The sequence below is a fragment of the Lathamus discolor genome, chromosome 19, assembly GCF_037157495.1.
Source record: "Lathamus discolor isolate bLatDis1 chromosome 19, bLatDis1.hap1, whole genome shotgun sequence".
NCBI classification, from domain to species: domain Eukaryota; kingdom Metazoa; phylum Chordata; class Aves; order Psittaciformes; family Psittacidae; genus Lathamus; species Lathamus discolor.
Window position 1 is genome coordinate 1,878,033 of NC_088902.1, and position 25,311 is coordinate 1,903,343.

At 46.4% G+C, this 25,311-nt stretch overlaps 1 protein-coding gene across 1 annotated transcript; it reads left to right on the plus strand.

The window, feature by feature from the left end:
- The first annotated feature begins 9,768 nt into the window (after positions 1 to 9,768).
- CAMK1G (calcium/calmodulin dependent protein kinase IG) lies at positions 9,769 to 25,150 on the plus strand. Its single transcript, XM_065698563.1, has 13 exons — positions 9,769 to 9,817; positions 13,822 to 13,939; positions 16,830 to 16,958; positions 17,435 to 17,509; positions 18,238 to 18,376; positions 18,504 to 18,627; positions 19,161 to 19,236; positions 19,770 to 19,882; positions 20,818 to 20,896; positions 21,320 to 21,407; positions 22,502 to 22,923; positions 23,378 to 23,508; positions 24,524 to 25,150. The coding sequence occupies exons 2-12, from the start codon at positions 13,848 to 13,850 to the stop codon at positions 23,469 to 23,471; spliced, it is 1,431 nt and encodes a 476-aa protein (XP_065554635.1). The 5' UTR covers positions 9,769 to 9,817; positions 13,822 to 13,847; the 3' UTR covers positions 23,472 to 23,508; positions 24,524 to 25,150.
- The last annotated feature ends 161 nt before the right edge of the window (positions 25,151 to 25,311 follow it).

Genomic DNA, 25,311 nt, shown 5'->3' on the forward strand with positions numbered 1-25,311 from the left:
ATTTAATTAGAAATTTCATTACTTTTCTAACCATCCCTCCTGGCTTTCACTTCATGCTGGTCTCTCCTAACTTAGAGCATACTTGGCCAGCTTAACCTTTGAAAAGGTTGTTTATTGATCAAGTTTTACAGACATTTACATTTCTTGGAGGGAGGAAGAGGCAGGGAAGAAAATTAAATTACTTTGCTTAGTGATCTTAATTATCTGAAATAATTCCCTTCAGTCAATTCCCAAACAGGAACTCTCTGGAGAACAGTGTATTTCAGTTTGGATAAAGGAAAAGGAACTGAGTCCAAAGGAATGCATTTTGTAACTTATTTAGATATACCTAATTAACCAACTGAGTGAGGAATCCAATCAAAGCTTCTCTATTACACTTCATTATTAAAAGCCATTTAGGGGGCAAAACAAAAGGAGGAGCCTAAAAGAGCTTTCTATGACTCAAAGGATAATTTTAGCAAAGAACTGAACAAATGGGTAAAAGAAGACCAGAAGTAACACATTTTTCATAAAAGCAATTCGGTTTCTAGCCAGGCCCCAAGAGAGAGACTCGGTAACTCTGGTGGTCTGTATCCAGCTCAATGCTGGAACAAGCACAAAGACTTTTAGGCTTCCCAGAAATGGGCAGAGCTTCATTAAGAACTTTGCAGTGGAACACAAGGGAGATGCTTTGTTCTCTCTGCAGCAGTGACTGACATCTTGCAGAGATGTTGGTCCATTAAAAGAAATGATCCCTCTTATATTCATTACAGAAAGCATTAAGAAGTTCTCCAAAGAGTTTTCACATGGATTTGTGCATCCATATGTGTACCTCCCAAGTCTTGCTGCTGAATGCTTGTGGTAAGGAGTGGGAATGGGATTTGGCTTTGTTTAGCCAAAACCCAATGAGTTGGTATGATGCAGCTCAGGGTGGGTAACCTCTGCCCCTTTCCTCCCTCTGCTGTGGCTTGTCACAACTTCCTGCAGCAGAAGACAATTTTACTTTATGTATAGGAATTAGCAGGAATAAACCTTTCCAAACATGTAATAGACTCTGGCACAGCACAATGCTCCAATTTTGATGCAGAAATTCTGTCAGCATCCCTGTGCTCCAGTGGCTCTGTCTCTCCCATTGCCTTCCTCCACCTCCACAGGAAGGAGCTCCACTTGGGATAACCCCTGGGCACTGAAATGGATTCATGGCTGGACTCCAGCCAGCTACTGGTTGCAGGGGCAATTTTAATCCAGGGGGGTTATTAGATTAGCAAAGCCAAGAAGCCAGTCCACTGCCAACAAACCTAATGTCTCCTACAAATAATGGCGCTGAAAGGTTCGAAAGTCTGGAAAGCTCCGAGAAAGGATGATTTTATTTTCCTTTATATCCCTTTTAAATTTCAAGGAGGTTCTTGATGGCTACAGCTCTCCTCATGCAGACAAAAGAAATGGGAAAATCTGTACGTAACCGTTGCTTTCCCAGAAACAATTGTGTGCACAAGATCATGCAGAAAGGGGTGACATCCCTGTCTTAAGGGCATTTGGTGCATTTTTATGTCTTTTGTCAGATTCGGGGAGAACTAAGATGAAGATGACCTTACACCCTCATCCAGCCCTTACTGAGGTGATATCAATCTCTGCTGTTTCCCTTGCTGTAAAATCAAATCAAGAACTCACTGCTCAGCGTGCCAGTTAATAGTTATGACATACTCCAGGTCCCCTCAAGAAAGAATAAACCTCTAGTTTTCTGCAGCCAGGATGGTTCCTCGTCACAGATAGGAATGTAACTCCTGAACTTGTGTGGAGAAGTTCAGCCGAGCTTGTTAGCCCCAAGGTAATTCAAGGACTTAAAAGCAGGATGCTGTTTAAGGGTTCAATCAAAGCAAACAGACTGCTAAAAATACATTGGCATCCCACCTGTTGCCAGGCAGGGAATTTGGTCTCAACAGTCAGGGGACGGGATGAAAGGCTGTAATAAACACCTTGAAATGGATATCTGAGGAATTCTGTGGCCTCGGGAAAATGGTCTGATTTGCTCTTCCTTTTCTTGCACAAAAAGTTGTTTGAATTCATTTTCCCTAAGGGAGAAAAGTGAATGTAGGTTTCTGCAGGATGGGGAGGGAAACAAAGAGAGAGCCTCAAAGATTAATAAAGTTCAAATGAACTTTTGCTGATAAACATGATTTCACTGGCAGAATGTGAAGCACAGGAAGGGTATGATGTGACCACAGTGCCAGCCCAGCCTGCCAGGCTGTACCTGCTCCAAGCGAGCCCTATGCAAACAGCGTGTTCAAATCCCATTCCCGTAGCATCCAGGGAAAGTATCCCATATTCTGCTCTCTCCCAACAGCAAAAGCCATTTGGCAAAACCTTTGCTTAGGGAGTAAATATTTTGCAAGTCAACAGCATCTGCTCATTTGGGATTAATAAATCAAAGTGGTTTGTGCTGAATGAGCACAATGTAAAGACATTACAGAAACACAGAATCATAGAATGGTTTGGTTGGGAAGGGGCCTCAAAGCTCACCCAGTTCCAAACCCCTGCCATGGGCAGGGACACCTTCCACTAGAGCAGGCTGCTCCAAGCCGTGTCCAACCTGGCCTTGAACACTTCCATTAGGAACAACTGGGTTTCATTCTAGCAAGATGCCTGGATGTATGATTTTGGGATATCTCTGCAAATTCATTAGTAAGTTCTGGAAACTATCTTCCTTTTGGCAAGTGTCCCTCTCGTCCCCCAAGGAGCTGGCATCAGCATCCTCCTGGATACTCACTCTTTGGCTCCTTATCCTGGCAGTGATCTGCACTAATACATCATATGTGATTGGATATATTGTTTTAAGCAGAGTAGGAAGGCAACAGAAAACAACAGTAAGAAAATGCTTTGCTAGGAAGTATCTGCTGGAGTGGTCTTTGCTCTTCATCTGCTTCTCTATTTATCTGCAGAAAATATTAACATTTTAATTCAGTGAAACACCACGTGAGAAGGATTTCCAGGCTGCATTTGCATCTAAAGGCCTTGCGCTTCCAGAAGGACCACCTTTTCCTAAGAACCCTGATTTTCCTGCCTCTGAATCCCATGCCCCCTTCCAGCTCCCATCCTGTCTGTCCTTTCACCTTTCCTCCAAATCTGCTTTTACACTGAGTCAAGAGGATGAAGCACTGATCAAATCACCGAAGAAATAAAGAAACTGATGCTGTAACCACAAAGCTCTCACATTAAGCACACCTTCATCTTGTGTGGTGGCAGCTGTCATGGCTGGTGTGCTATCACCATCTCATACTTCAACTCTATTTGTGATTTCCCTCTGTATCCTTGGGAGAGATGCTCAGAGCTTTGGTTGCGATTTGGGCTGTGAGAATGACAGGTGTGAGAACCTGGTTCTATTATGAACCAGAAGCTTGAAATGAAACTTTAAGATGCAAACCAATAAGATTCACAGCCAAGAAACCTATTTACCAAGCAAAACCAGAACAGCTGTTTAAACTCGGGAGAACCTCACAGACCAAATCAGCGGAGCTCAAAACATACAGACTGGTTTAAGCAGAAAGAAGAAAAGGACTAAGTCCTCTCCATGCTGTTTAGAGCTCTTTGTGAACATTTAGGGGGTGGTAAGCAGGATCTCCCCACAGCACAGGGTCCGAGTGGTATCTTGCATAGAAATAACACTTTCATTCCTCATTTTGCTCTTTCTAAGGCGTCCTCAGGGTAGTTTCTCTTTTACATCTTGCACTATGATAGACATGCTCAGAATACCCTGCATTCCTCTCTGCCAGTGCCAACCTGAAGAAGGACACCTGACAGCTATTTCTAGTTCTTCACAATATAAATAATGAATGGTTTCACACTGGGAGGAATCAAATGGCACCAGATGACTCTGGTAATAAATCAGGAGAAAGGCAGGTGGTCTCCTGTCTGGCATCTCAAAGCTGATGTGCAGCTTTATGAGGAGGGAGGTGGCACTGGTACAAAAGCCATCAATATAAATTTCAGATGTTAGAAGCTACTGCACTTTCACGATGCTTTTAAGGGCTGTCATAATTCTGGTCTCATATGAAAAACCCTTGGCAAAGGGGCTAGGCTAAAGAACACACCCACACCACTCTGAATTTGGGGTTCACGGTCATCGCTGTGCCCTAAATCATTGTCATTCATTGGGGGACAACTCTCTTGCTGCCAATTTCACTAAAAAAACCCAGATATTTGGGAGTGGGGAAAACAGATCTAAAAATCACGTCCTTCCACTTGGCCACGTGGGCAGCTTGACATGCTTTTAGACTTTAATAATAATCATTTCCACCACACTGATATCAAAACACCTCTTTCATCACTGTCATGGAATCCACGATGTCTGTGTGGGACAAGGGGACCCATGGGGTGCCAGAGAGAGGCCACCCTGCCGCAGGCACTGTGCTTTTGCAGTTGTGTGAGGAGCTGAGAGCATGTGTTTGGAAACCTCCCCTGCCTGAAACAACTGTGAAAAGGGGTTTGCTAAATAAAGGCTGCGAAGCCGGGGGTGTGCTCGTCTGTGTGCTGACAGCCAGCACTGTTCCTTCCCGGCATGCAAAATCCCAGGGGCATTCAGCACCTATTTGTGTGGTTTATCCCTTTCTTCACTCAGCTATTCCAGCCCTATTCTCTAACGTGCTTAGAAAACTTCTGCTTTACTTTTAATAAAAGGACTGTGTTAGCTTATAGCAGCCTATCAGTACCTTAAAGGACAACGAGACATCTGGAGAGGGACTTTTTACAAAGGCAGGTAGAAATAGGATGAGGGGAAATGGCTATAAACTGACAGAGGGGATGAGCTTTAAGGTCCCTTCCAACCCAAACCAGTCTAGGATTTGTAACAAACTGATAACCTGGTTGCTTCTGTGCTATTCATAGGTGGCTCTGTGCACTACTTGTCAAATACCCCTCTGGAGGCAGAGGAACTCACACAGGGAAAGCACTGATAAATGGTGTAGAGCTCTCTGTTCAGGAGGTTGTTCATGAAATCACTTTTAATGACTGTCTCTGGATTACCTCCGACTCTCAGGTCCAGCAAGTTGCCATTCTAGATAGTTTTTAGATGAGTGATATCTTCAGCCTAATTGCCACATAGACTGATTTACAGTTTGCTGGGCTCACTAGTGCTGCTTCTCTGGTGCTTCAGAGCAGCTTTATTGCTGGCATTAAAATAAAGACTTCAGCCATTTCACAAACTCAAATTTTAGAAATTTTAGGTTGGAAAAGATGTTTTTCCCCACAATATTTGGAACCAAACTACTAAAAAGTAAACTAAAAGGTGTATTAGTAAGCATATTTGAAAAAGAAAATACCAGTAGAAATGACTGGTTCTTTAAGAACGTGGGACCAGTCTATGGACTGAACGGAACCACCATTTTAGTGGTGGTCTTGGCAGTCCTGGGGTAATGGGTGGACTTAATCCTAAAGGTCTTTTCCAACCTGGTTGATTCTATGATTCATGGGGATGATCGGGCAAGCACGTGGTGAGGCAGAGCAGCACGACACAAGGGCTAATTTCTGCAGGAGCAGGAGTGTTTGTTTTGCTTTGGGAGTGATGACAAGTGAGCAAACAAGATCTGAATTTCACATCTGCTCCGAAGACTTCTCTTACTCTCTGTAAGTAGCCAACACATATCAGGAGTTGGGAAGACAACATGTCTGAGGGATTTCTGCCTTTTTTTCATCAGCTTGCTGAAAAGTGGAAGCGAGATGACAAAACATTTCATACGCAGTCACGGCGTCCATCTCTTGGCACGTGGGAGTACTGATAAAAGCTGGCTTTGCCTGAAATTGCGAACTGCACCTTGGTAGCCTTGACTGGAGCTCTGTAACGTGGTCCTTGTGTTTCCCACAAGACCTGGCTGAACATCGGCACTTGGAAGCGTTCACCTTACTCACCTACACGTGAGATGACCAGAGCCATGGTTTAGCAGAATTTCCTGGGGTGCTGTTACTCATAATGGACCATTGGTGATGTTCAGAGATGTTTTCATCTGCCTGGATCCTGCTGGATGTAATTATTGAGTGTATCTGTTTTCTGACCATTTGAAAATAGCTGTGGGATGATTTCTGGCAGCTAACATGTCTGCTCTGGCACAGGGAATATATCCAAACCTATTTCAGTAATCTTTTCTCTGTTCTGTTTAAAGAGATGGCAGTTCTTCTTACGCGTGAATAGACTACCTTCCAGGTACTCTGTCATCTTGAGACACTCCATGCAGTTCATTATAGCAGCACTAAATCAAAGCCATTTGTCAGAGGAACCTTCTCACCTCCTTCTTATGAAATGTGACAGTGCACATGGCAGATAATGGCTTTGATGCTCAGGTGACCTGCATGTCTGTCTTAGCCGCACCCTCTAAGTGGGTAATTTTCAGCACAGAAACACAGAATCCCAGACTGGTTTGTGTTGGAAGGGACCTTAAAGCTCATCCAGTTCCAATCCCCAGGGAAGAACTTCTGCCTAATGCCTAATCTAAATCTACCCATTGAATTTATACATGCCAATTTTCTTTCTGATACTTCACCGTGCTCTCCAGACATGATGGTGTCCAGTGTTCCCTTTAGAACAGGCACATCACTGCTGACTCTTGGAGCGCTCTCCACCGCTGTCCCAGGCTGTCCTTGGCTGTGCTTTGCAGTTTCCTACATCTGTCCAGTGAAATACGGCTGCTCCCTCCACAGCTCTCCAGAGAAACGAGTGGTCACAGCAGCAGTTGGCAAGGATGAACTTTTCCAGGCTCCCCATGCATCTCCAGCCAGCAGTCGCTGTGATTTCCTGAGCCTCCCCTCCCCAGATCAACAGAATGAAGTTTTGCTTTTTATGGATGCATAACTAACCCCCCGAGTAAACATCTATTCAAACCTACATCATTAGTACTTAATTTTTCAGAAAGCTAATGAAAAGCCCTTTTAGGTTCCTAATTGGCTGCTACTTCCTATTAGTTAACTCTGAGTATGAACTATCAACATGGGAAATGCACTATATGGCAGTCACGCTATAAAAGAAGAACCTCCTTGCTTTAAAGTCAGTGTCTGTTTTAAGGCAACAAAGGAAAACAAATAATGCTTACAGATTCCACTTGAGAGGAATATGCCATTGAATTACCTGTTATTTCAAGGAGCTCATCTAGAATAACACCTTACCCTGACCAACCTCTTAGAAATCCCCATTGCATTGCTCACTAAAGTCCTTATGTATTTATTTTGCTCCAAAGTCCGTGCTGGTTTCATTGGCTGTGCTGCAGTGCTCTCTGCAGGCACCAGCCAGGGACTTCCAGAGATGCTACAGCAGAGCAAAGGCAGGGAGAAGGCTGGCACAGCCATGTGGGATTGCATCCATTCTGGTGCTGCCAGGCCCATGGATTTACAACCCATGAGTCCCGTTCCTGGAAAACCCTGAGACTGCCAACACTGATTCTTTGGATTTGCTTTCCAAGTTTGTATTTACACGCAGAGCATCACATCTCAAAACCTCTCGGCTCGAAACCCCCTGTGCATGTGCCTCCTGCACAAACAGCCCTGCTGCCACTGAGAGTATTCAGGAGATATTTCCTTTTGTCAGTTGTCACAGAAGCACCCAGGTCCTTTCTCAGCAGAAGAACAGGCTCAGGGCTAACGGTGCCTTTCAAACACCTCTACAAACGGGCTGCTGTGATTTGCATGTTGCGCTGCCTGTTTCCATCACACCTCCTCACTTCTGATTCATGCCATTAAGAACTAGATTGTTGCTTGCTCTGCGTGGCTTTGGTTAATAACTGCTATTTTAACTCGAGCCCATTGAGAGCTCAGGAAAAGTCCCTGAACTGAATTGCCTGTTGTCCCGGATTTCTACTAGGCAAGGTCGAGAGCTGCCATCTAGATTGATTCTTCCCATAGCAAAGCACACAAGGGACCTTTTCCTTCTCGCTCCCACTGGGCTGTTGGTGTTTTTCTCTGTGTGTTTCTGAAGGCCAAACTCTGAACACTGTGGATGTGGGGAACGTTGCAGCCCTAGTGTACTGCAGAGCCCTGCTCTGCTTTCCTGTTTTTCAGGCAAGTTTCTTCCTACTTTTATCTGGTGCCTGATAACACCACACAAACTCCAAGGACTGGAGTGCAGTAAACGCTTCCCTTTTGTTCTCTGCATTATCACCAAAGCATCACTGAATGGTTTAGGTTGGATCACGTCATATTTCATTTCCCCTTAAGCACCCTGTGGGTAACTTGGTGCTTGGGCCATGAGCGCTCCTCTCCTCCATGTAAGGCAAACAAAACCCTGGGATCAGACACCAAATTGTATAAAATAGGAAATAAGCTGAGAACTGAGCACCACAGAGACACCAATACTGAAAGCATTCAATTGTTTTTATGTTTTAAAAGTGGAATCAATAGACGGGAATGAAAACAAGAGGCACAAGTGGCCAGCACCTTTCTCAGGCACAGCAGCAGAGCAGCCCACAGCTGGGCACAGGAGGGCACCAAGCACCACAGGCACAAACGTTTCAAGCTACCAGATCAATGCAGATTCCACCAAAACCTGGCACTAAAGAAAACCTTCACATTCAAATCCACATCCAGAAATTCTGACCAGGATCCTAACACAAAAGAGTTACAGGGCTAGAGCCCAGAAGCAAACAAATGAAGAAAACCAAACAGCCATCGCCAGGGAATGAAGCTACTGAAGACAAAAGTATTAAGAAAAATAATGCGATTTTCTAGTATTGCCTCAGAGTTGATTTATTCCTGATATAAAACTAAACTACACAATGATGGGTACTTCTTTCATGCATTATTCTAGATGGCAGTGTAAATCAGCGGAGTGCAGTCAGTAAAGTTGTTATTGCCATCGAAAAATTCACCACTATAGAGAAAATTCAAAGAATTATTATTTCCTATATTCATATGTGCTGTGCTGCTTGGGAAGGCACACACACACAGAGGTTTTGAAAGTCAAAACAGAGCCACTGTATGGTTTAAAACAGTCAGAACTCTGGTGATGGAGATTGATCCCTGCGGCAGTGCTTTTTCTCCATGGTTTAATGTGCCATGTAAAAATGATGGGGAGCATCATCTTCCCAGTGCTGGGGGTAAGAGGGTTGGGGTGCCAGAGCATCCTGGTGGGAAACCCCATCCTGGTCCATCTTGTGTGGCCCCGCAGAACTTCCAACAAAAGAAAATGGGGCACAAGGGGGAATGGCTTGAACCTGCCCGAGGGGAGACTGAGCTGAGCTCTTAGGCAGAAGCTCTTCCCTGTGAGGGTGCTGAGGCGCTGGCACAGGGTGCCCAGAGAAGCTGTGGCTGCCCCATCCCTGGCAGTGCTCAAGGCCAGGTTGGACACAGGGGCTTGGAGCAAGCTGCTCCAGTGGAAGGGGTCCCTGCCCGTGGCAGGGGCTGGGACTGGAGGAGCTTTAAGGTCCCTTCCCAAACCAGTCTGGGATTCCCTGATTTTTGTTAATACCAAGAAGTCATTTCTCCGGTTAAGGCGAATGATTTTTGCATTCCACCCAGGAACATTTCAGTACCAGCTGGGTACATGTGAGGAGCAGCCGCTGCTGCTCACTCTGCTCCGCTTCTCCCAGCAGCAGCTCAGTCTCCCCCGGTGAAGCTCTCGTGCTCCCGTGTCCGCGCTGCCAGGTACCGCTGCCGTTATCCACAGCGACGTGCACGCACACCCACAGGCAGCTCCTGCTCCTGGCAATTTACTCCTCTGGAAGAGCTCCCTGGTTACCATCACAGCGGAGCATCTCCTCCTCCCCGCTGCCCGTGAGCACCCAGGCGAGCTCTAATCCCTCCAGACCGCGGGAGCCGAGCAGGAGCAGCAGCAGACAGAAGTTCCCTTGTTTGGCTGACTTGGGTAAGCAAAACAGCATTTCCTTAATAGCCATTTGCTTTTCCTGCCTGCGCTGTGCAGGGAAGCAGGTGGGATTCTGGTTAACCTGGGGGGTTTTAAGTGGATTTTATCTAGTAACAGGAAAATACTGGGGGACTTCTCTGCACAGGCTGTCAGTCTCGTATCCTACACCTCTCATATTTAGCAATTTCATAGAAAGCTGTCTTCTCACCTTTTACTTCCAAAGTACTTAAAGGAATCTGAAATGGTTACAGTGAAAATGGTGATTTTTGCAAGTGTTCAAGTCAATGCACTGCCTTTGGACCGATGGAGCGGTGGGATGAATACGAGATGTTTAACGTGGACTTGTTTTTAATGGCGAGCTCATGTTTTCCATTTCTTTTGTCCCTGAGCACAGAGGCTGGCCTGGCAGTTCATTCATTCACATGCAGATTGCTTGTTTTGGTGTATTTTTAAAAGCAAAGCCCTTTGATTTTATATTCTCTGTCAACTTCTTGCCCATTCTAAAGGCAAAATCATGAAAGCAGCATGTGTCTTCCCCCTCCACATGGAACTTTGTCACAAGACTATTAATCATGTCTCACAATAATTTTGCTAATGCAGTATAATCCATTCAGAAGCAGAGTGTCTGTCTGCAGATGGATTTGTTACTGAGAGATATGAAAGTGGAACAAATTCCTTCAGGAAATATTTAAGCAAGGTCATAATAACATTCATTACATTCTAAGCAATGATGTGTCATTTGCTGGAGCAGACCGAGTATAGCAGCAGCCACATTTATTGACTTAGTCTGTAGAAGAGCCCAAAGGATAGACATTAATATTGTAACTGTTTTCTACTTTCAGCATATACGAAGTCCTGCATATACTGCTTGGTCTGTTGTGATGGGGAAGAGGGAAACTAAATAGATTAAAGCAATGTTAAGTACCTCACTTTCATCTCCAAAGGTCTTTACCTCAGGTCTAATTAATGAGTAGTTCCACTTCATTATGCAATCTTAACACACTTCTTGCACTGTCAGAAGGTGAATGGGTGAAAGAGCAAACAGGGACCCTTCTCTGCACTAGGTGTTCAGAATAATGCATTGTTTTTCAAGTGCATATTGGGTGAGCTGTGTCCGTGCATCCCACTGCCGTGCCTGGAAGTCATGCCCGCCAAGCTGGGGGGATGCACAGGGTGCCAGGGTGGACCTGACAAACAAGGGATGTCAGGAGTGTAATGGAAGCACACAGATGGATACATCACCTGGCAGGAAAACCTGCCAGTCCAGGCACAAAGTCTGTTTGCCCAACTTTTGTTATGATGTTTTCTACTCCATAGAGTAAAGTTTCTTTAACTAAGCGAGTAGATAAAAGTAGATTAAACCCCGTTTACCCATGCACTGTGTACTAGTGCTGAGAAAGGTCAGGACATTGTTGGGCCAGAGCCTGAATAAATAACAAACCCCAGACAACAAACAGACACTGCAGTCTCATAAACTGCTGCAAAGTGCAACAAGTGGTTCAACCAGGTCTCATAATCCTACAGTCACAGCCAGACTGAGAGGCCTCTGTGTCCTGCACCATGCCCCTTTGCATTCACTCTCCTATGCATCAAAAGAGGAATAGGGAATAGGTATTGAGAAGAATGTGATTCAAGATGGGGAAGGAGGAAGGTGAGCAAGTATTCATCAACCGAGCACGTATGCAGCTTTACATTTTAGGCAATCCAAACATTTCATTATTGTGCTCCCAAAATAGCAGCACTTTACTCCCCTTCCTCGCAGAAAGGCGAGGGGAGGCAGGAAATGACTTGCTCATGATGGCACAGAAAAACTGAGAAAGCAGGAAATCAAATACACGTGTAGGGAGTCAGAGCTGCTCATCCAGCCTTTCCTCCAGATACCAGCAAAACCAAATGCCGTACACAGAGAGTGACAGAAGGAGGAACTATAAGATGAGCAGATGATTCACAGGAGACTGAAGAAAACACGGTACTACCTTCCTTTGGAAGCAAAATCCCTTTTAAAGAGAAACTTGTTCAATTCACAAGGAATTTAACATGAGAATTTTTAATCCCAGGAGGGATTCCTCTGCACTGTGCTGCTACCGGCCTGCCCCCATGACAATTGGGCTTTGCTTCAGTGCAAGGGCTGCACAGGAACAGAGACTAAAATACTGTTTGTCCCTGGGGCCAGGCTGACCTACTTGGGTTTGGTTTATTTTATACTTCCTATTCTTTGTTTGACAGTCAGCTGGGACATGGAGAGGGCATCTGAATCTTATCCATCACTCAACACCACACTGGCATCATGCATTTGATAATTGCTTCAAGTGGATAAAACTCACCTTCCACCAGCAGCTGAATGCCTCTGCTGAAAATCCTCCTGATGTGACCGTACAGATCTATAGAGATTTGGGATGGGCAAATGGCTGCAAAAGCAAACTTCATTTGGGGGCTCAAGGTGTTGGCAGAAAGGTTTTTGTGAAGACCTTTTGATCCGCACTGATTCTAAACAGGAAGAGATGGCTGGGTAGTATAAGGAGTTGCATTCCTAGGGGTTACGCATGCATCACAATCTATAAGGTAAATAAAGGTCAAGTGCACGCTGGCCTTTGGTGACTTTGTGGACTGAAGCCTTCAACTGTTTACAACTGAGTCAATTTTGGTTTCAATAATGTTAAATTAACCTTTAAAAAAGTGGGTCAAGGAGCTGGAAACCTTGAGCCCATGCTAATTCAGGAGATGAATTAGGTACAGGAGGAACGCAGTATCTCAACCGCCTGTCTTGAAACAAGCTCTTCCAGCTTTTTTGCTGCTTTAATACTTCTGCCTTTCCTGAAACACTGATTTTTCCACCTAAGATTGTGCTTTGCCTTTCAAAGGCTCAGCTGCGTCTCACAGGCTTAGGTGCAGCCGTTGCTGCTCTCAGGAAGTGTGGTGCTCCACATTCCAAGCGGATGCTCCCCATGCCAAGGGCGCTGCTGTCACCACCCAGCATCCCCCTGCAGGGGATATTTTCAGTGCATTTCTTTTATGCCCCAATAGCATGGACAAGCCACTACTTTCATACGTTTTTGTCTAGCCTGGGGGCTTCGTTCTCACCTTCCAGTGTACTTCTAGATCTGTAATGTTAGACCTGATCTTATTAAGAGTTCTTAGATGCTTGCATAACATTTCACACCTCCCAGACCTTGTGTAAGCCCTCACTAAGTCCCCCACTGCTCCGGTGAGCTCCCCGCAGGCAGACACTGTTACTTTCTGTATTAGAGCCCTGCTGCCCAGCCTGCGCTCTAAAGAGCTTAGCAGTGGGGAACTGGGACCTGACCAAGGTCAAGCGTCCCTTGAGCAGACAGGGCACAAAGCTGGGCATCTCTCTGCCTTCTCTGCACCCTGGTATCACATCAGCTCCCTGCAAGCAAAAGGCAGGGGGAAGGTTGTGACTCAGAGCAGAAGCAATCTGTCAATTAACACAAATAAAAGGTGACAGCAGCGCAAACTGCACAAGACACAGCAACAGAATGTTTTGTATCAGTTCCCCTCCCTGCAGTCACGAGCTCTTTTAAACTATTTATTATTTGAGCAATAAGGCAGCTAAAACTATAATCCATCTCCATTGCTGGTTGTACCTAACTTGTAATCCATTAAGTCATAGATGCTTTAGTTAAAATTAGCAACCATTCAGCAGGGCTTTTTTAACCACTAAATATGAAGCATAACATAAACATTTGTAATTGCCAACACGTGCTAAATGAGTGTACTGACAAGAGAGTATTACCATATGGTCACCAGTTCCTACCCAGCTGAGCTGGTATTAGGCTGCACTGATGGCTGGAGCAGGACATAACAGCAGGGACATGGCCAGCACAAGCACTTGTGAGTAGCAAAACCAGCACAGAATTTCTCATGCTTGAAAAGTCTGACTGCCCTTACCAAGCCAGCACCATTCACAGCATCCCGAATCCAGCTAGCTTCTTCATGCGAGCACCCTCCACCCCAGTCACCTCTCCTTCTCCTCTTCCTCACAGCGTCCCCTGCTTCCACTCTGGAGGAGATGGGTCGCAAGGAAGAGGATGACAGCAGCTCCTGGAAGAAACAGACGAGCAACATCCGAAAAACATTCATTTTCATGGAGGCCCTGGGATCGTAAGTACCAGAGCTGCTCTGCAGACAGGGCCACCGCTAGATACTGCCTGCCCAGCTCCAGGCAGCGACTCCCTCCTGGGCCAATGTCACAAGAACCCGACTCCCTCTGAGCCAAGCCCCAGTCTGGAGGTGAGGGGCTGGTGCCCGTCGCTGCTGCACAGCTCTGCTGCTGCTCTGATTCATGGCTCACACTTGCCAAGCAGCACCAAAGCGGCTCCTTCCCACCCAGCCCTGCAGCACAGCTCCAAGCCAGCTCTGCCCTTTCCTCCTGGCCCTCTAAGCCTGAGTGGCAGCTTAGTTCAGTTTTGCTCTTTTCCTGCTGAGTGCACTGGTCCGCTGCGGCTGCAAGGCCAAGCAAGGTCAAGGGATGGCTCTGAGAGAGGTATCCTAATAATACATCATCTATTTAGCTCAAACCCTGACTCAGTTGGGGGATGAAACAAGAACGAGGATGTTCGAGTTGTACGATACTTCTGTGTGAGTTAACAGCTTAATTTGCCTATTCATGTGAATGAGACACGAAAACATTCCCAAGGTGGCGGAGGTGGAATTGAATTACCTCCACCAGTGAGTTCTGTCACGGCCACATTTTCTGTGACTTGAGAACCCACAGCAAAACTCCCAAAAAACAGCTACTCCAGAGCTCGGCGCCATTTTAAATCATTACATCCCTGGTCAGCCTCAGAAATGAGTTAAATTATCCAGCAGCTTTCCCCAAAGGAATGAGGTTGGAAAAAAGCTTTGTTCTCTCCCAGCCAACTTGTTGATTCATCATTTTTTAATAAGGGGCATAATTATTATAAACTGTTTGGGACAGATATATAGAACAGATGCCCCAGCATCTGATTTGTAGGTTGTTCATTTCCTACTATTACATTAACAGGAAAATTCAGTATTAGAAATTGGGATTTTTTCCCACATGCATCACTTGAGCTGGCTGAAAAATATAAATGAAGATCCAGGACCTAAAACTACCTGGAAACTTGCTATCACCTTCCCCCAGCATCCATCACTGTTGGATTAGCAACCTTAATGGGAATGTCCCTGTCTATTCCTGCGAGCTCCGAGGAACTTGAAAGGCATTTCCATAAAACAGCCTTCAGAGTTTAAAAGGAGAAACAAGGAAAAGGTCTCAACACCACCTGCTTTTTGGGTCAGAAGAGAGAATACTATTACATACCACTGACTGAGTGAAGCAAAGGTTTAAATTCATCAGAAAATCTATGAACTTTGGGGTGTTGGTTTGGGTTTTGGGTTGGTTTTTTCCTTGCTAGGAACCAGTCCTGCCACTGCCAATTCCTCACAACCCCGATGGTCTTGCACATTGTTTCTGCAGCACCTATGGCCCCACTGGAGGAGGAGGAGGAGGAAAGCAGAGCCAAGTGAGGAGCTGCATTAGGCTCCTACTCCCCATCACCAGCAGCATCACCGGCTGCCACTCGCTAACAAAGACACATGAGCAAAGCACCATGTGCCAGACAGGAACAGCTCCATGTTCCAGTCTGTCTGCACAGCACACTGGATTCTTTGCTTAGTAGATTACAGGAGATACAGCCCTTGTTTGCTGGGTTTGCTGCAAGAGCATCCCAACCAAGAAGGTGGTTCCAGTGCACTCATCTTCCTCACTCTGCTCTCCAGCTCCTGCCTGACTTTGCAGACTCAGTGGCAAGTTCCATTTAACTGCCATCAATTAATCTGTTGCCCATTTGATGAGGATTACTGAGGACCGACCTGGCAAAGTGTGCACTGTCACTGTCCTGACACGTGTTCAGCTGCCTAAGACAAACCTTTAACAGGATTATGAGCTTTAGGCATGTTATAAATACCTGCTCATTGCTGCACTGGACAGAACCTTTATCAGGAACATACAAGACACTCATTGTCACATTGTCACTACACAGGTATTAGCAGAAAAAAGAATGCTGAATGAAAATATTAACTGATGTTGCCTGGTTATTTTGCACTTTAGATATACAGAACATTGGTTGATATACCCAAATTGCAACCTAACTGGGCTCTCTCATGCAATTCAGCTACCTCAGCCCTTGAGACAATGCTGACCAGGGCAAGGGAAGGACTGCTTTAAGACCATGGGGGCTTGGAAGAAATATGTTTTGTATTAAAGCAGGAACTTCAGTTAGAGTGGAGGCTGTTGGGATCTTTCCATGGGGGATGTTTACCCCAACAAGCGTCCAAGCTGCAGACACTCATTAGTGATGTGGTTACTGATACAGCCCCTCACTTGGCCGGGGAAAATACCAGCAGTGCCCCGAAAGGCAGTAAATAAGAGACCATGGACGATGCCTCCTCCTGCACGCACCCAAGGTGTGGGCTCAAACCCTGTTTGCCATCTGCTTCCCCAGAGGTGTGCTCCAAACCCAGCACAGCTGAATTCATGCACAGCCTTGCACACTCACTTGACCGTCTCCACAGATGGACCTGAAGAATGTTATTTCAGTTCATTGCACGGATCCTTTTGTCCGGTACTTCAGTACAGCTTTGTGATTGACAATGTAAAATTAAGTTTTTCTCTATGAACAGAGAAAATTGGGAGGAAAGGGGATGTCTAAATATTGCATAACCTTGCATTGAATATCTTAAGTTCAGGGCTGCTGGAGATCATAGAATCCCAGACTGGTTTGTGTTGGAAGGGACCTCAAAGCTCATCCAATTCCAACTCCCTGCCATGGGCAGGGACACCTTCCCCTAGAGCAGCTTGCTCCAAGCCTCATCCAACCTGGCCTGAATGTAGTTCTAGGTCTACGGTCAGCATCCACTTAAATTACTGCCATATCGGTTTTTCTTGCTGTTTCCTCTTTCTCTCTGTGAGTATTCTCCCAGTTCACAGCAGCAGCCACTGCTGAAATCCAACTTCTTTTCCTCTCTGCAGAGGTGCCTTTTCAGAAGTTTTCCTAGTGAAGAAAAGAAGCACTGGCAAGCTCTTTGCTCTGAAATGCATCAAGAAGTCTCCTCTCACAAGGGATAGCAGCTTGGAGAATGAAATAGCAGTGCTGAAAAAGTGAGTATATAGACATTGTAACGTGAAGTGGGACAAATATCCTTTCCTAAGGTGTGTGGCTCTACAGTAATAATATATATTTCTTTTTAAAGGGTGTATAAATGTTACTGTGAATTAGCAGATTAGCAAAGTTTCTGCCCTCATTCCTTGGCTGGGTTTGTAACCCCAACAGAGCCATACGTCCTTGTAGGGACAGGACAAGGAGGAATGGCTTGAACCTGCCCGAGGGGAGACTGAGATGAGCTCTTAGGCAGAAGCTCTTCCCTGTGAGGGTGCTGAGGCGCTGGCACAGGGTGCCCAGAGAAGCTGTGGCTGCCCCATCCCTGGCAGTGCTCAAGGCGAGGTTGGACACAGGGGCTTGGAGCAAGCTGCTCCAGTGGAAGGGGTCCCTGCTCGTGGCAGGGGTTGGAGCTGGAGGAGCTTTAAGGTCCCTTCCAACCCAAACTGTTCTGTGATTCTGTGATCTATCTTTGCAGAATAAAGCATGAAAACATCGTGACTTTAGAAGATATTTATGAGAGCACAACCCACTTCTACCTGGTCATGCAGCTGTAAGTATCAGCAGAGCCATTTCTTTGAGGGCCACAGAGGAAGAAGAGTGGCAGGACGAGGATGATGTACCCTATTTCACCACCTACACACCAGAGTCCCTCCCATGTAAAAGCTGCATGCCCAAACACCCCTCACTAAGGAGGCGAGAGCCGCATGGGTTGAACTAACCAGGACCTCAGCCCATGTTGGTTTTAGCAGCAAGTTTCTAAACCAAGATTAGGATCTATTTATGCAAATTAATTCAGCACAGTTTAGCAGGGCAGAGACAGAAGCATTTCTAATTAAAGCTGTGCCACGCAGGGTTTCTAGAAATGAAAATGGGCAACATGTCAGCTGCAGAGAAAGCAGCTCGCTGTGGGCACCAGCTCCAAGCACCAGGCTGCTACTGCTAACTTGCAAATTTAGCTAAAGGAAGCAATCACACAAAAAAACCCACATCTCTGCTTGTGTAGCAGAGCCTGGAGACTCTGCTGGATGCCTGCAGCTCAGACCTGCTGGGATTTGCCTTGTAAATTACCCAAGCTCCCTGGGCTTCCCACTAACGCTTACTGGTACCCTGAAATTGCATCCAAGAGGAGCCTCACAAAAAACTGCTGCTCAAGGACTGGTTCTGCTGTAGGTAGAGTTGTAAAAGGACCAGAAAGTTGGCTTGCCCAACACAACAGCATGATTTGCTCTGTTTCATTACCTTTTCAGTCTTTTTCTTTCTGACTTCCCATTCCCACAGGGTATCTGGGGGAGAGCTGTTTGACCGCATTTTGGAACGAGGAGTTTACACCGAGAAAGATGCAAGTGTGGTGATCCACCAGGTCCTGACTGCCGTGAAGTACCTCCATGAAAACGGGATAGTGCACCGGGACTTGAAGGTGAGACCTGTCCCTCAGCGACAGCAGCACCCCAGGGAGCTGATGTGACTGGAGCTTCACAACCTCTGTCCCTGGCTTCCCCATTTTCTACCACACATCTCGACCTCTAACCACTGTGTGTTCACAGCCTGAAAACCTTCTTTACCTTACTCCTGAAGAGAACTCCAAAATCATGATCACGGACTTTGGCCTGTCTAAAATGGAACAGAACGGCATCATGTCCACTGCCTGTGGGACTCCGGGATACGTTGGTAAGCCAGGGATCAGGAATGGGCTTGTGCTGGTGGACTGCCTGGAAAAAAAGGGTTGTGCATGTGCAGTGCATTGCCTAGCAGAAAGGAAAAAACCTTGTCATTATTAACAACAGCGTGTTAGTCACAGATGCAGTGTGTGGACCACATAAAGACTGGGTTACAGATGAGTGTAGAGACTGAAAAAAGCTCAAATTGTTCAAAAGTGCAAAGAAAAGGATAATTTTCAGAGCAATAGATTTCAGCATGAATCACGTATTTAGTGAAAGAATACAAAAATCATTTTAACACAATGGGATTTTGTGTAATGTCCACCAGATTGGGTCCGCAGCTTACTGGTTAAAACCTCAGGATGCAGGCAGAAATTGTCTGTGGTACTTCTATGCAATGACAAAATCCAACTGGGGAATGGGGCTGTTACTGGCCCATTCTCTGGCACCTCAGAGGCCAAATGTACAAGAAACTGCTGATTTTCCCTGTATTGGACAATTTATTATTGCTTAGAATTGTCATTTAGTTTTGCTGTTCTGCAGCCCCTGAAGTCCTTGCCCAGAAGCCATACAGCAAAGCCGTAGACTGCTGGTCCATCGGAGTCATTACCTATATCCTGTGAGTAAGAGCAAACAGCATCCCACTTATTTCCCCACTCCTCCATGGCTTCGTACACCTCTGCAGAGCAGCAGTGCCAGCGGAGGCGATACTGGACCTCCCATTTTGCTGCAGGAATTCAGCAGCGCTGTATTCTTCCTTTGCACAGATTCACTAGAGCATAGAAATTAAAGGGATGTGGGGAATCAAGTCCTGGAGTGGAGATGAAAGGAATCACATTTTCTCTATTATGTGCCTCATGCTTTGTTGGTTTGGTTTTTTTTTTTTCCAGTTGCCTACAAATATCATTCAATCTTCCCTGGTACTTTTTGTTTCATTTCCTCCCACACCATGCAGCTATGTACCAGCTGTGGCCTTGTCCTTTTGCTGCTGCAGTTAAGTTTTTAACTCTTTTCTGCAGCTTTACCAAAGCATTTAGATGTGAGGGACAGACGGATGGACAGAGCAGCCTCCTCTGTTACTCATTTGTGTTGTCTGCCGGGCTGCTGTGGACGCCAGCACTGAAGGACCACTGGCTTTCTGCTCTGTTCTAGGCTGTGTGGATATCCTCCTTTCTATGAAGAGACTGAATCCAAACTGTTTGAAAAGATTAAGGAAGGCTACTATGAGTTTGAGTCCCCGTTTTGGGATGATATCTCCGCATCAGGTAAAGCTGCAATCCAGAGCCCTGGATCATTGACCTCCCCAGTAGGGATAGGAAAGGATGAAGTCTTGAACTGATTCATTCACACAGCAACAAACCCCCAGATGTGGGAAGTGATGGCAGAGGCTCCCACCACCACAGCAGAGGAGTGATGACAGCAAAGCCAGGCTGCACTGGCAGAGTTTGGGGTGCTTTGTATCCTTCCTGCAATGCAGAGGCTGAAGCCTCTGTTAACGTAGCCCTGATTTTCCCCAATGACTGGTGAGCTCAGAGTGGGCTTAGGTTTCCCTTGGAAATAAGGGAACTCCAGGTTTTCACCTTGGTTTTCTGTTTGCTTGGGGTTCCTCTTCTTTTCCCCTTTTCACCCCATCAAGTCACGCTTCCTTGCAGCAACACAATGAGCCACGTCAGCCACCGCTGCACCCTTCCACCAGCGAACCTGCGCGTGTAGCTCACCTGCATGGAGTTTACTGAAACCAGCATCTTAGCAGCGTGTTTTGAACATCGGTCTCTGATATATACAACAAAAGTAGCAGGAGGTTTGTTAGGACTTAATAACAACCACTGCAATCCTCCCTGCAAAACAAGGGAATAAAAATAAGGGAGGGATGTACGGGCTCTGTAAGGCAACTTCTAAACCTGCTCAGTTTGCACTTTCTTACGGTTTTTCGAGTTACTGTTTAGGTGAATAATTCAACTCAGCTTAATGCAGTTAAATGTGAAGTTTGGTACATCCCCAGTTAACATTTATTCATCTGGAGCCTTTCAGCACAAATGTCTCCCTTTAACGGCATAATGAAGCAGTACAATGCCTTCTTGAGGCTGACCTTTGTGATGTTTACCCACTAGCCTTTGCCATGCCCTGTTAGGCTCATATCTTGGAACAAGCAGAAAATAACCCTTTTCTCTGTGCTTCTTTCTCCTCCCCTCCCACCCAGCCAAGGATTTCATCAGACATTTACTGGAGAAGAACCCCAGCACGAGGTTTACCTGTGAGGAAGCCCTGCGGCACCCATGGTGAGAGCACCAGGGCCCCGGCAGTAGCTGGTGGATGGGGATTTACCAGCCTCCGCCTCTGGCTCCACGTGCTCAGTGATAGCTGGGAACAGGGGTGTCTCCTCAGCCCCCGTTATTAACGTCACCGCCTGCCTCCGCATGGCCCTGGGTGTTTCTTTCTTGTGTGCTTAGAAAGAAAGCGATGAATAATTAAAGATGCAATTTGTGCATATTTGCCTCCATAAACAGAGGCAACGAAGAAATCCCACCCTGAGCTTTCCCAGGCTTTGAAGTGTGTGTTTGCGTTACATTTTGTTGCTGTTTTTCCTTGGGGTTTAATTATTGCTGATTGAACGTACAAAGCAGTTAGTTGCCTCCAGAATGTGGAATGCCTTACAAATGCCATCTGCCTACGAGCCCATTTTCTTCTCTCCCCATCTGCAGGATTAATGGAAATACAGCCCTCCACCGTGACATATACCCATCTGTCAGTGCTCAGATCCAGAAAAACTTTGCAAAGAGCAAATGGAGGGTAAGTCATTCACTGGTGGAAGCCTAGAGCCATTCCCCTAACAAATGCCAGTTGCTGCCATCTAGCAACACACCGGGCTTCAGCTGTGTGGGGAAGCACCCAAAAGCTGAGATCCTGCAAGGGCTGCCTGAAAACTGGATGCAGTCAGTTTATAGGCTGTTGGGACTGAGATTCCCTCCTGCACCGCACACTGGTAGGTTCACCACAAACACTGCACTACAGTGGCCTTGCGGGGAAGGGGGAAAGGGTTATTTGCCTTTTATAGTGAGAGTGAAGTGGGTGCTCCATCAGCAGATCTTTTGGGGAGCTTAATTCAGCTTTTCCTCCTTTCAGCCTTGAAGATAACTCGGTGCTTCATTTATATCAAGATTTTTAGCAAGAATTTAGGTGGAGAAAGGAATGCCAAAGGAACCACATGTGTGACAGCATTTTAAGTGCATTCAGAATTCAGTGCCAGCCTCTGTTTCATAGTGTGGTTAATTTACCCCTGATTTCATAGAATGATTTGGATTGGAAAGGACCTTAAGCTCATCCAGTTCCAGTTCCAGCCCCCTGCCATGGGCAGGGACACCTTCCACTCGAGCAGGTTGCTCCAAGCCCCAACCTGGCCTTGAACACTGCCAATTTCCTACATGATTTCCACATGAAATCTGTATTTTTCTCCATGATTTCCTCATGTAGAAGTGGCTGTCACCTCCAGAAACATGAGCAGTTTGCACTCAATGGAAACCACAGTGTTTATGCCAGGAATGAGCACTTCCCACTTTACACGCACTGTGCAGTCATCTCAGGGGGACATTCCCTTTGTCCTGCAGCACCCACCCAGCCTGGCATCGAATCATAGAATCAACAGGTTGGAAAAGACCTTTAAGATCATTGAGCCCAACCATTACCCATCTGTCAAGCCCACCACTAAACCACGTCACTACGGGCAAACTGATCGCCCCTCATGGCTGCTCCTAAAGATCCCCAGACACAGCCGCCCCTCATAGCAGCCCCACACTACAGAGCTGCCACCCTTACCCCTCATGGCCACCCCTCATGGCCACCCCTCTCACCAGGTGCTCACCGTGGGGTTCTGTCTTCTCCCCCAGCAAGCCTTCAACGCCGCCGCCGTTGTGCACCACATGAGGAAGCTCCACATGAACGTTCACGCAGCGGCCGAAAGCCCCCTCCCCGACTCGCAAGCCTCAGAGGCATCCAGACCCAGCACACCCATGGCAGCCACCCGGCCAGCGACACCAGACGAAGACAAGGACACGTCAGTGCCTCCGGTCCCCACTCAGGGCTGTCCAAACCCTCCCGCTCAGCTGGAGCAAGACACAAGAATGAGAGAGGAGAAGCCGCAAAGCCCCTCGGAGACCGGACCCACCGGCAGCAGCCTGGTCCTGCCCGATAACCACAGCCCACCAAGCAGAACTTCCTGTGGCTGCGGTCCTGCCTGCATGGGGCACGAGAAAACAAAGACATCTTTCTGCTCCGAGACAGTGCTGCTCAAAAAGCCTGCAAAATCCCAGTAGGTATCAAGGCATTGGCCATAACTTCCAACAAAGTACATGGGAATAACCGTCTCTGGAAGCAGTTGCCTGGCATGTAAGTTGCCAGGCCAGGTGGAGATAGAAGGGAGGGGGGAACAGGGACAGAAGCACACGCTTTGATGGCTGCGTAGCAGTACCCAGCCAAGTGTTTATGTGCTTGTAGGAACTGCCAGAGCCTGCAATGAGCTGAGGCACCAGGGCTCTGCTGCCACACTCCACTGGCTGGAGCACATTTGCTTTCCAGAAACCAGGATTGCCTGTGCTTAGAGCTGCTGATGCCAATTACTCAGCTGGTGCCGAGTAAGCTTGGCTTCCAGCAGCTGATGTCCTTTACATTAAAACCACAATTTCCGTTCACCTGCAGAATGATCTTAAATATTGCTGTTTCTCTTTTTTCCTTCCTTCTCTTCCAACTCTTCCATTCCCAACCAGTCATTTCAAATCAGAAGTCCTCGTTCCAATGAAAACCAGTAAACACTCTTCTCACTGTGGCACTGGGCAAACTGGAGTTTGTCTGATCATGTGATGAGGAGGCAGGCACCGGGCTCCCCACATCACCAGCGGTAAGTGCACAGCATCCAATCACCTTCTGCTCTCATTAATCCCATTATGGCATGGAAAAGGGAAAGGCACAAACAGCCGAGTGAGTGTACATTAAATACATCAACTCGAAGGGGGTTTGCAACAGAAAAGCCTTAACTAAACCATCTTTCAAGGAAGAAAACATCTTTCAGCTTCCATTAAGGCCAGTCCAGTGACTCTGAATCCAACTTTTATATCACAACAGGGTTGCCCAAGGAACATGTGAAAGGAAACCAGGCATAGACCTGTCACATCAAACACTACAGTTACACAAAGCTACTCAGTGGGAATCACACTGGAAGCAAACAGCTTCATCGATAAAGGCTTTTCAGCTGGGTCTCAGTTGTGACCATGAGCAAAGGGCTGACAACAGGCTGCTGGTCCATGGCTGGGCATAGGCAGGGCATCCCTGCAGCCTGAGGGGCCATTCCCTTTCCCAGTTTGGTCCAGGCAGGTCAGTTTATGTTGCTTTGTTATCAGAGAGCAGAGCATGGAGATGTTCTTTTGTAGCTGAGCATGGTAAAACCATGAACATTTTGTCCTGTTTGACCATAACTTAGCTTAATTCTGGCCTAGCTAAATTGTTATGATTGGTACCACACTGTATATGAACAGTAAGAAGTACTGCTGTTAGATCCTGCAATAAGGAATGTTCCTCAAAGTGGAGCATATGCTAGCAGAGTGCTGTGCAAAGCTACATAAAGTGAACTACCTCCTGTCATCTTTTATAACACTCTCTTCTGATGAGATTGTATGAACAGGACTGTAATATACAAAGGATTAATAGAAGAGACAAATGCAAGTAAGATCTACTACAGGCTCCAGAAAGGTCCATTCCAAAGATCAGTCATCTAATTCCCCTTTATAACTAAGGCAGACAAAGGGATCTAAGCTGTTCCTAACCCCCATGCTACTGCTTATTAACAGAGCACATTTTGAAGGTAGCAGCCTAGTGAAACAAAGTTCAATCCTCAGCTGAAATCCTCCCTCTTGCAGAAACAGAAGGGCTGTTTTACTCTTTTCTGCACTACAAAGCCAGACATCAACAGTGCAAGCAAGAAAGGAGGCTGTGTCCCGCCAGGAAGCAGCATCTCAGAGAGCAGCGACCGAGTGGTGACGAGCAGCACATTAGTCCCAGGAATCCATCAGTGCAGTGACCTCGGGGTGTTTATGGATCATTAAAGCTGGGAGAAGGCAAGGGAAAGTCTGAGGCTACTGCTAGCATATTCAGTGTACATTATCCATACGACATCGCTCAGTGCTATAAGCTTTTGTTTTTGGTGTACCGTTTAGTTGTCCGACGCGTAATAAGTGCACCGCACAATGTAAATCCTATCAACTGAAGCCATGCAGAGCTTTACTCAGTGGCAGGTCATTTTTACAATCTTCACCCTACCCACATCTTGGATTTTGGATAGCCCCAGGCTTTGGCACTCAGAAGCTCGGCATCCACCAGCTGCCTGGGCTGCACAGTTCTCACTTCAGCTACAAAAGGAGAGCTATGACCTGCTAGCAATCTCCATATGTCTGATAATAATCACAGAAAGGTTTAAGTTCCCTGCTTCCAAGTCTGTAATTGCACAATAAATACTTGCTTAATAAAGCTGAGTTTTGTTTTGTAAAGTGCCTCTTGGTTATTCATAGAAAATTGATGTGGCAATGGTCTATTAAGTCCCTTCTAAAGCATTCCCTGTGCATCTGCAGACCTGCTCCCTCTGGTATCTTTCTGGCACAGCGTTACGTGGCAACTAAGCAGATTGTGGCAGAAAGTCAAACAAGACATT